Here is an 11,199-nt window from a genome sequence, read left to right as displayed (position 1 = left end):
GAAATCAATGCATGGGCTCAGGAACACTTCTTGAAATGACAGTGCACTGCTCTCTGTGCCATCCACAAATGCAGGTTAAAGCCCTATCATGCGAAGATGAAGCCGCACATGAGCATGTCCCAGCAGGGTCACTGCCTCCCCTCACTTAGACCAGACCCAGGGGAAATATTCAAAACAGCCTGTGGGCAGACTGACTGTTGTGAGTCGAGACCTTTCACCAGTTGAAAATATCGTCATGAAACAAAACTATAACAAGGAATCCCAGTGCTGTGGAGCAGCTCACTTTCTGTATCAAAGAAGAACAGAACAAACCTCCTCCAACTCGTCGCCTCAGTTGTTAAAAGAAGAGATGATACATAGTGGTGGACACCCGTCTGCCAAGACTTTTTTTAGACTTTTCGATGCTATGAAATTCAAAATGACATTATTTTTTGTTTCCTTATAATGGTCCTCAGTTTAAGCATTTGGTATGCCGTCTGTTTTGATGAGGAAAAAAAAGATTCATCTGGATTTCCATTTTACATAGCACATAACATTTTTAGAAATGACGTTGTACATGTATAGATGTGGCATGTTTGACATCTGCTTTGTTATTTCAAAGCAGTATGCACATCTGACTGAACGTGGGGGTGGTGTTGCTGCACTTGGAGCTGTTTAGCAACACAGAGACAGACGGGCATGTCCACGTCAAGTGTCTGCTTGAAACCATGACAGGTTTATTATTTACCTCAAACCCGTCCAGCCTCCACGGTGGGTTTTCTTTGCTTGAAGAGTCGCTGCTCACTTAGCAGTGCAAAGTCTCTACACGTAAGCTCGTACAAAACCTGATGCAGGAGCTTCAGTGATGACATCGTTGTCTCTTTGGCAGTGTGACATAACTTTTTTATTCAATATTTTCTGATTTTATGACATTGCCTTCCAGGGATTAATGAACTGTGATAAATTAAGACATGAATGAACTAGCATAGTAGGTTTGTTGCCTTACTGGACTTCTTTTTTCTTTAATCAATGTCGTCCATGGTCAAATCCTCAACTGTTAACTTGGTCTCTGCAGTATTACTGATAGAAAAAACAGCTGAGATGATTAAAAAGCACGCACACAGCAATAAACAAGAATGTTCCTTTACAGAATAAAAAACAAACCCCTCAGCATCCAGCAATGTTGATAAGACTTAATCAATTATCAGCAAGAGCTCCCCAGGTATCTGCATTCCCCCAACTCTTTCCAACTCCTTACGCAGTACTTGTATCCTCGGTCCAGGCTGCACAGTGGTACTGCAGGGGGGGGTCTGTGGCTCAGGTAACATGTAGAGAGGTGTACAGCAATGAGTCTGACTACCTGGTCGCTTAATTAACGCGTGACATCAAAACTGTGGTGGATCAGACTCGTGGTGATGCTTCGAGCTCGGCTCCATTCCTGGATAGCGTGATAGTGACGCGGCGATAACAGACGGCGGCAACATCTCCGCCACAGTACACCAAAGACATCTACATTAAAACTTGGAGTGCTATTATTCCACAAAATTTAAAAAAAATGTATCTTGGAAAAAAAAGGAAATGAAATATTAATCTTGCGATGAAGTTGCTGAAATGTGTGAAAGATGAAAGAAGCCACTTTCCCTTAATGTACACTTTTATTAAATTCCCAAAGAGAGGTAACTATCTATAAAACCTCCATATCTCTCAGGCATAGTAAAGTCATTACATACTCAATTATTTTACCTTGAAGAATTGTAATACAGATTTTAGGGGGGAAATGATTGCTGATTTGTCCGCCTTTGAAAGGAATTTCCTCTCAGGCCGCAGGATTTTCGTCAAATTGGTTCCTCACTGGGACAGGCTTGCCGACGGGCTTCCTGTAACAACAATACGGTTCTGCACAACAAGCTTCTGCCCGAGGCCACATGTAGAACGTAATCCTTAGCTTGTCCACATCAAGACCAGAGCTACTACAGGACAAACCCACATACAGATGTCGAATACATGGTGCTGTTTTTCAGTCCGGCTCAGATGACCCATTTCTAATCTACAGTACACACAGAGAGTCCCCACATGGCTCCATTTGGACATCTAAATTCTTTTTTTTTTTTTTAAACTCTTTCTTTTTTTTAAATTTTATTTTATATACTCTATTTAGCAATAATATTCAGTGGTATTTACATTTGACATGATTTTACATACAGTCAGACATTTTATCATTTATCATTGACATCTTATAAAACATCTGCAATTTGTGACATTATCCATGATCTATTAATGAACATCACATGTATAAAAGTGCATTCCAGCAGAAAACTCCAGCCCGTCAGCGCTATGACCTCTGACGGCAACACAAGGCCTGTTGTGTGAGTTTCTGTGGCGTTGTTCCCTCACGATCTCGTTAAAAGACCTTAAAAGAAATGTTTCAATTTGGGCAGTACGAGTGTCAAAGTGGAAGCTGATTGCCATTTTGAAGATTTTTCCCGCTTTTCTTTTTTTATCTTTTTTTTTTATTCAAAAAAATTCATGCATACTTTGTCAGCAAGGTGCTTAATTTGAGACTACAGTAGAGAGTGGGGGAGGGGGGTGATTTAAACTGAAACAAAACGGCAGACTTCCACCTTGAAATCATTGAAATAATCTTAAAAAGAGTGATAATTACTCTGAAAAGCAGATTAGTCGTGGGTGGCTCGGCTTTTGGAATTTTCTGTAGTACAATCAAAGCCTTACGATGTTAATCATTTCTTTTTGTGTCTGTGTGTGCTTACGTGTGAAACTCTGTAAACATATCAACACTCACTGGCATTAGAAAAAAAAAATGCAGGTGGGGGTGGTCAGAGAGAAGGGGATTTCCCTAAATCATTTAAATTTTTCACAATGTCTGTTTTCCTTGTGGGCTGAAAGGAGGGAGAATCTTTTTCAGGATTTAAATGATTCATCATTTTCATTTGGAATGGAGTAGCAAGGTGAATTATTCACTTTTCTGCCGCTGCAGATGGACTAAAAAGTGACAATGTTCTGTACAATTTCCCCACTTATGAGATCATTTTAGTCTTCATACATTCTTGCCATCCTATTAACTTCTTACCCCCAATCATGTCATCCCCTCCACCTTTACCCTACTTTCTAAACTCCCTTGTACATCATTCAGAAACCCCGTGTCACAGCTTATGTGGAGCTCGTCCTCGGCCTCGTCATTAAATCGTTTCTGGGTATCATGATTTTTAACTTACCCATCTCTATTTAAAGTCCCACGAGCGCGCTCCAACAAGTGAACATAGAGAGTGCGGTTGTGCTCTCATTCTCCGTATTCCCTCACACACCAACGTGATGTTCAGGCTATAGCAAGCACAGCGAGGAACATCTCCTTGTTCCCTGCTGTTTCTCATTCCATACATGAGAACTGAATTAAATTGAGTCTGGGATGTTTGGAGTTGTTTTTCTTTGTCCAAGGAACAACAAATTGTTGGTGCCCCGAGCCGCAGCAGCCTCTGCATTGTCTCAGTATCTGTGCTCAACCGTATCAGCGTTTCAACACTTATTGCTTTAAATTACATCAATCACTCCCTCTCCTGCCCTCGCGTTCTCCATCCTCCCTAGGCTCATTTTTCTCTGTCTGTTTTTATTACTTTTCCTCTTCATCTTTCTCCCCTTTAACTTCTCTTCACATTATTCTAACTCTAGTTGCCTTTTCATCATCTTCCCATTCCTCTCTTCCTCTCTACCTCCTTTGCCCCGTACTTGTTTTATTTTTTCGTCTTCTTCCTCAGTCTTCCCCTTCATGTTCAACCTGCTCACCTCCCTCTTTCTTCTCGTTGTTTTCCGGGTCATCTCTCTTCTCCCTTTCCTTTTTGGCAACCTCTTCAGTGTTTTCCTGGTCCTCCCTCTCTTTATCCCTGTCTTTGAAGAGCTGGGCTAATTTCTGAAACTGGGGACCCCACTCTTCTAGTCCTGCCCCCCAATCCTCTTTCTCTCCTTCGCTCTCGAGTGAGCTGAGGGATCCAGCCCTTGACCCGGTCCCCTCCAGGCCGTACACCTGCACGGAGTCGTACGGTGGCTGCGAGGGGTCAAAAGTGACCTGGGCAAGGCGTAGCCGTAGGAACTCTCCCACCCTCAGTGCCAAGGAAGGACCCCCGGCCCCCGGCTGCCCTCTTGCCGCCTCCATTCCAGGAACCCAACTAGGGCCGTAGCCCATGACTCCACCGTACGCTCCCCGCGGCTGCCCCGGGAAAGGCAAGAGCTGAGGGCTCATATCCCTCCTCCCCAAAACGTACCCTCCCAGACCCACTCGATCACGCCAGTCCCCGAGGAAGCCAGATGCTTCTGAGTAGACGGATGAGGTCCCCGTTACTGATATCCCTCCATTCTCCCTGTCTGGCCTCGCCACGACAAAGTTGCTCCCCATCTCCAGTCCTCCTCTCCCCAGGCTGCCGGGGTAGTCCCTTGGTCCAGATGTTTCCCCCTGCAGAACTGTGGCATAGTTGCGTCCACTCAGAGGTTGCTGTTGTCCATCTGTAGGAGCCCCCCGATTCCCATTGCCACCCGCACCTCCCCCTCCACCGGAGTCAGGGTCAGCCAGAATGAAGCTTTTATTTTTTGGGGACAAGCCAACGCGCGAGGCCCGGCGACCTGCCAGGGGAAGGGTAGCCGAGTCACACACCCAGCCGCCGGCACCGTGACCCTGGCCGATCACGGAGCCAGACCGGGTCAGGACGAGGTTATGCTCCCTAGGCAATGTCTCCGACTGCACCTGGAGGGGAACATACACAGACATGAGCCATTTTTCCGTCTTGACTGGGGGCTGGCTGTTGGGGTTCAGTTACAGCAGTATTAAGTTTAGATGAGACAATTTGCAAAAAGCAAGAGTGAACATTTCATAACCGACATAGTAAAAGCCAGAAGATGGGGAGAGAAGATGGGGAGAGAGATGGCTTTGTGGCCTGATGAAGAGAAAAGCAGATGATAAAAATATGATTTAGTTGACAGAAAGACAGACGCTGAGCAGAACAGTGTGGAGGAAAAGAAGAGTTAGATGAAGGCGTTGATATTAATTGCACTCGAGAACGAGCTAACACTGTACTGTGAGAAGGAGATGGAGAGGCAAGTGACAGAGAGATAGAATATTTCAAAATTAAATAAAGAAAAAGCGGGAGAGCTTTGGAATGACCTTATAAATAAAAGAAAACACAGACAAAAATGAACAGTGGGACATAAATATGCTGATATATCGGAACCATCATCTCCTCCCAGTATTGCCTTCACAATTATGCTTCTTCATAGAGATTAAAAAGAAGAAATCCGAATGTGCAATAGCTGATATTATCTAGTGTACTTGAATGGCAACTTAATAATTCCATTATGTTTGCTTAATTACCTTGTTACATATTTTTTGCTTATTCAAATGAATAATTAAGTCTTTCATTCCACTTTAATTATATTTCCTTTACAGCCATCTATCATTATTCAAGTAAATTTATTCAGCCTAATAAATGATTTATACCAACATCGCTCGCTCATCTCTTTTCTCCTTCCGGTAACATCTGTCCATGTATTTTGCCATTTTGCAGCATACGATATGTAAATATGCCAGTTTGTTTCACACACAATGCTTAAAACAATTAAGATTTCAGGACATTATTTGTAGAAGCATTAGAGTACAAAGCAATAATCATATAAACTACATAACCTTGTATTTCCATTACTCTCTGCAAAGATGCAGTAGACTGGAACAAAATACTTATTACTTATTTGATTACATGAATTTAAAATACATTAAAACTTTCTTCCATATTTGACTGTTCCACACTGGACCCTGGGCTCAAAAACTGAACTATGGTCTCTATTCCAGCCTTTTGTATGAAATCGGACTATTTCTTACCCAGTCCACGTCTTGGTTGGGGTTCCCTTTGTCATCACCACTCCCGTCTGTGCAGTTACTTGCGGGTCCTCTCTCCTGGTAGTCACTGATCCTCGGCGTCCCTCCATCCGATGTGCTCACTGCACTTTGAGGTGCCGTCCCATCCCGGCTTCCCGTGCGACTGTCCGTTTGGCTTCCCGTACTGAGATCGGTGGGAGCCACGTACACCGCTCCCGACTCCATGGCCCCCACAAGGGCTCCCTGGTTCTGGATGACTAAAGAGTGGTCCGGATTGCCTCCGGGGAAGCGATATGCCAGTTCCGCCAAGCCTTGGTCAAACGTTCCACCTGGCGCGCGGCGGAGAACAGGTAACGTGTGGCTGCTGTAGCACAGACGACCGTAAAGGGCTCCTCCTGGTCCTGAGAGGTTTTGATCCACACCTGGATTCTGAGCCCAACTGTAGTTGCGAGCTTTGTCTTGACAGTGCTGGGTGTATCGACTATGAGACACAATAGGAAATGTCAATAAAAATTTGACAATTTTTTAGAACAATGTGCATTATGAACACTTCAAAAACTGTTATGCCTTTGATCTAAATAACAGCCATCTTGTTTCTAAACAGCCATTCTTTAGAGCAGTGGTTTGCAACCTTTTTTCCTTGCAGCCCCCCCTACTTGTGTCTAAGACCAGCCGGGCCCCCCTACCCGTACATACTAGCAGCAAAAGAGTAAAGTTATTCGTTACAAACCTTTAATTGAAAAAAATGAACATTAATTATGTTTTTTTGATACATTTCTCTTTGGTTTACCCTGTACTTTGTTTTTCTCACCTTCCTTTTGTGTCACCAATGTATAAAATACGCACAAAAAATAATTGCAAGGACATAAAAATATTTCTGAAAAATGTCTCTTTTAATATGAGAGCAACATTTTTTTACCTTTAGTAGTAGTAGTATGATTAAATGTTGAATAATGATATAATAATACGTTTTTAAGTTTTTATCCCGATAAATAACTTAGTATTTTAAAATGACCAAAATATATTTCTAAGTGGGTTTATACAGACTTGGATTACTGTATTCCATTAGGTGTGTTATTATGATTTTTTTATTTATTTAACATGTGTAAATATAATTTTTACAACTGCATATCCTCAAAGCAGACAAAGTTTCGCGCCTCCCCCCCCAGAGATCTCTGGCGCCCCCCCCAGGGGGGGCCCGGACCCCACATTGGGAGACACTGCTTTAGAGAAATCCTCCAGTTATTTCCCATATTCTTTCTGGTCACTGATTACATCACTCTCTCTATTAAAACAGAAAAAAAACAGCAATTTGATTGTTGCTGAGCCATTTTTTTACCATCAGAGGCTTTCTGTTCAAGGAGTTAATCTTGGTTCACCGTTGTTCAGAGAGTTCAGCAATAACGGTAGTGAAATCAACATTTAAATGCCTATTTTTAGGCAAATGACATTCTTGTTTAAACAGCAAGCTCCATTCGGCCTATCCCTGCTTCTTCTTCTGTCCTCTTTTCAGTTAGCCCTCCACTCTGCAAAGTTCATGTTAGTCTTCACCTGAACAAGTTACTCTGACTCTTCTGCCATTTCAGCTCTAAATGGCACACTCATTACTATCGCTGAGTCATGCGAACAAGCGAACCTCGGCGGCAGTTAAAGTGTAGAAGTGGCTCTCATAAGAACAAGGGTTGGTGTGCCCACTTCTGGTTAGAAATAAGCTACTGCCTCAAGTAGAGGAGTAACACAGGGTGGTGGGGTTAGGACGGAGTGGGAGACTGACAGGTGTGGGCTGAAGCTGCACTGCTCTCTCCCTTTCTGGAGGGAGCGCTGAGCCAAACGGCAAAAAAGCTGCCGACTTAACAGTCTACGTCCCAAATCACCTCCAGGTTCATGAGCTGTGGGTGGTGACCAAAAGGAATGAGGTAGCAAATACAACTGGCTGAAATGAATTCCTACAAAGAGCATCTGATGGGAAGTCAGTCACCAAGAACAGCCTCTGCATTCAAACGAGCCATTTCAAGAGATGAACAGGACAAAACGATGACTCCTCTAACTGTAAAACTGCTGCTCAGTATTTCTTCATCCCTGGCCATATAGAGATGATCTTTATCGTCACGACACACTCCAATATCAAAGAGCATTGTGTCTGATTACAAATAACACATTAAGTAGGATACTCATGATTATTATTTTAAACAGGGGGTTGGTTTGACTTTATGGCATTAAAAAGAAAGAGCCATGTCACATCATTCGTCCATAAAACTCTTGTTTAGACTTCCAAAACACTTTTTCTCATCAGGTCAGTGAAAGACCTGACCACATTTGTCGTTAAAGACGCATTATCCTGGTTAGATTTTAATCTCCATTATGCTCAGGAACCCTTATAAACGCTATCCTTAAAGAATGAACCATTTCAGAAACATTTACCGCTTTAAGTATGAAGACAAATTGATAAATGTTTGTTATCGGGGTTTCAAGTCCTCAAGGTCAATAAAAATCCAATGCAGTAAACACAACGTGCGGCACTAAAGTTACCACAAAGTTTAGCCATCAACCTCTCAGTGACATTGCATCAAGAAAAGGAAAAAAAAAAGGACGCATCAAGAGCATTTTTGCAGGTATATTGCACCGGATTGCATTAGATCCAGACAATTTTTCATGCTTCTGTGTCCACCTCCATAAATTGCAAGAAGCAATTTCAGATAAACTACAGGCAGCCTTTGTACTTGTTTATGGCCACTCCATATGGCTTGCATGAATTCAGGAGCTAATTATTAGTCCAAAGGCAATAACAATTTTTCACAGGAACATCAAAGTGGGTGCAAACAACCCTCTGATGTAGTCGAACATAAATGAACCTCAGCAAAATGAGATCAACAAAGTGGTCTTTTACGACTGCCAAGCTTGATAGCCTTCTGTTTCACCGTTTTGATCAATGACTGATTAAGACCTGGGGGTTTGGGGCTCACTTAGTTACATAATTGGATCAGCTAAGTGCTGGGCTATGATGAAAGTTTTGACTCCAAAGGGGCAAATTTGTTTCCCCACTTAACTTTAGCATGTCATAGGGGCCCAGCTGCAAGATCTGACTTAATTGAATATGTAACACCCCGTGCAAAAGGAACACTAGCCCACGATCCCCCCCCCGCCTGCTTACATATTTCTGCTGTCTAGCGTGCGGTAGCCATGGGAGCGTGAACTGTGCGGGGCGCTCTGGAGCGCAGCGATGTCAAAGGCGGCCGTGTCAGCCTCTCCTCCTCCCTCGTCATCATACGTTATGATGTTCTCGCGTACGTCGTCCTCCTCCAGCGGTGACAGGGAGTCGCGCTTCTGACGGCGCAGAGACAGCGACAGGGCGCTCACCGCTGCCGAGGGGCGGGCGGTGACAAGAATGAAGGATACAGAGGGCATGAGGCAGAAATTGGAGGGAAAAAAAAAGAATGATGGAGAATGGAGAAGGGGGAAGAAGTCACAAGGGAAATAAAGGAGAAAGTGGGCGAGAGAGAAAAATTCATGGTGAAGAAAAGGTGAAACACATGAAGACAAAACGAAAACAGGCGAGGCCTTAGGTGAGAGGCCTGGTATATCGTATCAGCACACAGCATGCCTCCACTAGGTAATTGACTTTGAGCTCCAGCTGGGCGAATGGTTGCCATATTCTCTCATGGCTCCCTGACTCTTATTATATATTCTCCGAACATAGAGCTACATTTGACCCCAGGCTGTGGAAATGAGCCAAGCTGTGGCGGTTCATCTACACGTGTTTAACTCAGACACCTGTGGTAAAAATCCAACCAAAAAACACATTTACAAGAATTTACAAGAACCTTTAATTAACCTAGTAACTTGGGAAATGTTATAAATGTGCAAAACAGATGGCTGACAAAAGGAAAAGGAAAACTCTTTCGATTCTAACCTAGATATTTCCTCCGGCAAGGTCAGCCCTAATCACAGCAAACGTAACATTTCCAAGTGATTACAGGATCCTCCAGAAGCAGCATAATAAAATGTCACCGCCGCCTTTTGCAAAGAAAAAAATTCATACGCTCAGTTGCTTTATGTCTAGGTGCTGAGAAGGCTATGGCTCTGGGCCAGCATCATTGTCATTTTTATTCAGTCCGCTGGATCACCACTCATGCCTCGTTGATAGAGGCATTATCATTCAGGAAGAAGCCAGTTCAGCCGAGACAGAGAGGCAACACGGCGTGAAGGTGATCACACATACCAGCTTTGATGAAGTTAAGAATTTAGTTCACTAAGTGACAAGGAAACACACACAACTTTGCAGCAAGTTTGCAGCTGCATGAAAGATCTCTTGAATCATGCCATTACAGCCCTAATTAGAAAACAGTGGGGGTGCCATTTAAAAGAAAATGAGGGAAAATTGCAAATATTTGCATATCTTATAAAACTATAACTTATTCACAATAGAACACAGAATATACACCGAATGTTACATTTTACCATTCAAAAAACATATATATTTTGAATTTGATGGCAGAAATATGCCTCAATATGCCTCCTCATGTACAGCGCATAATAATGTGTAAAGATTCAGAGAATCTGGAGAGAAGTGGGACAAGGCCGACAATCAGAATTGGATGAATGTAATTTTCAGTATCTCTCTGCATTAAACACAGGTATGATTCTGTGGTGGAACTCATTAAAGCGCTGAGGCATTATCGTGAAGCGATGTGTGAATGTGATCAAAAAATGCGTCTGTCTTCCCTGCAACAAAGCTCGTTTAAAATAGACTGAGGCAAAGTGGAAGGCAAAGTTGTCAGATAAACTGAAATTTGAAGGTTTTTAAATATGGGCTGCTCCCCCAGACCGAAAGGGGGATGGATCGTCTGGTTTGCCGTCAGCGCTAAATTCAAAGGCCTGCATCTCTGATGGAGTTTATTAGACCCTGTTCAAATTAAAATGGAAATTCCCTCACAATAAATTCTCTTCCACTAACGTAAAGCATAAACACATTTCAAGACGAATCCAGATCCGATCCCTTTGGACACATTTAAAGGTGGTCTCGGACACTTGTGGACACATTCTCTTCACAGTCTGAACAGGAAAAGTGTGTGTGAATGACTGCAAAAATACTCTTTCCTCTCCTGGCGGAGCTTTCTTCATATTGTCTTCACCCTGATTTATATCGTACATGTCCTTTTGTTCAATAAAGTTTGGGAAATTGAGTTTGTGGCAGATCTTATTTATCTTGTTATTTCTGGCTTCTTCTTATGTTTTTATTTTTTATTTCTTCACTGTTTTTTTTCTAGCAAGTTATGCCAAGTTATTTTCTGCCGCTGCCTTTGGTGGTTAAAAATAACAACGCAATTCGTGTTTGCAAGCGAAAA

The 11,199-nt window shown here is 42.9% G+C and overlaps 1 protein-coding gene across 1 annotated transcript in view; it reads right to left on the bottom strand.

Annotated features, from left to right (window-relative positions):
- Positions 1 to 1,625: 1,625 nt before the first annotated feature.
- LOC133452993 (uncharacterized) overlaps positions 1,626 to 11,199 on the bottom strand; it is a 209,707-nt gene continuing 200,133 nt past the window's right edge. Inside the window, exons 12-14 of the mRNA XM_061732788.1 lie at positions 9,006 to 9,213; positions 5,858 to 6,335; positions 1,626 to 4,729 (exon numbers count right to left, since the gene is read on the bottom strand). Of these exons, the coding sequence (XP_061588772.1) occupies positions 3,746 to 4,729; positions 5,858 to 6,335; positions 9,006 to 9,213 (1,670 nt within the window). The 3' untranslated portion in view covers positions 1,626 to 3,745. The remainder of the gene's footprint in view (positions 4,730 to 5,857; positions 6,336 to 9,005; positions 9,214 to 11,199) is intronic.

Source organism: Cololabis saira, chromosome 10, assembly GCF_033807715.1.
Source record: "Cololabis saira isolate AMF1-May2022 chromosome 10, fColSai1.1, whole genome shotgun sequence".
Lineage (NCBI taxonomy): Eukaryota > Metazoa > Chordata > Actinopteri > Beloniformes > Belonidae > Cololabis > Cololabis saira.
Note: the sequence above shows the minus strand (reverse complement) of the source record. Positions and strands in the feature narration are given on the sequence as shown.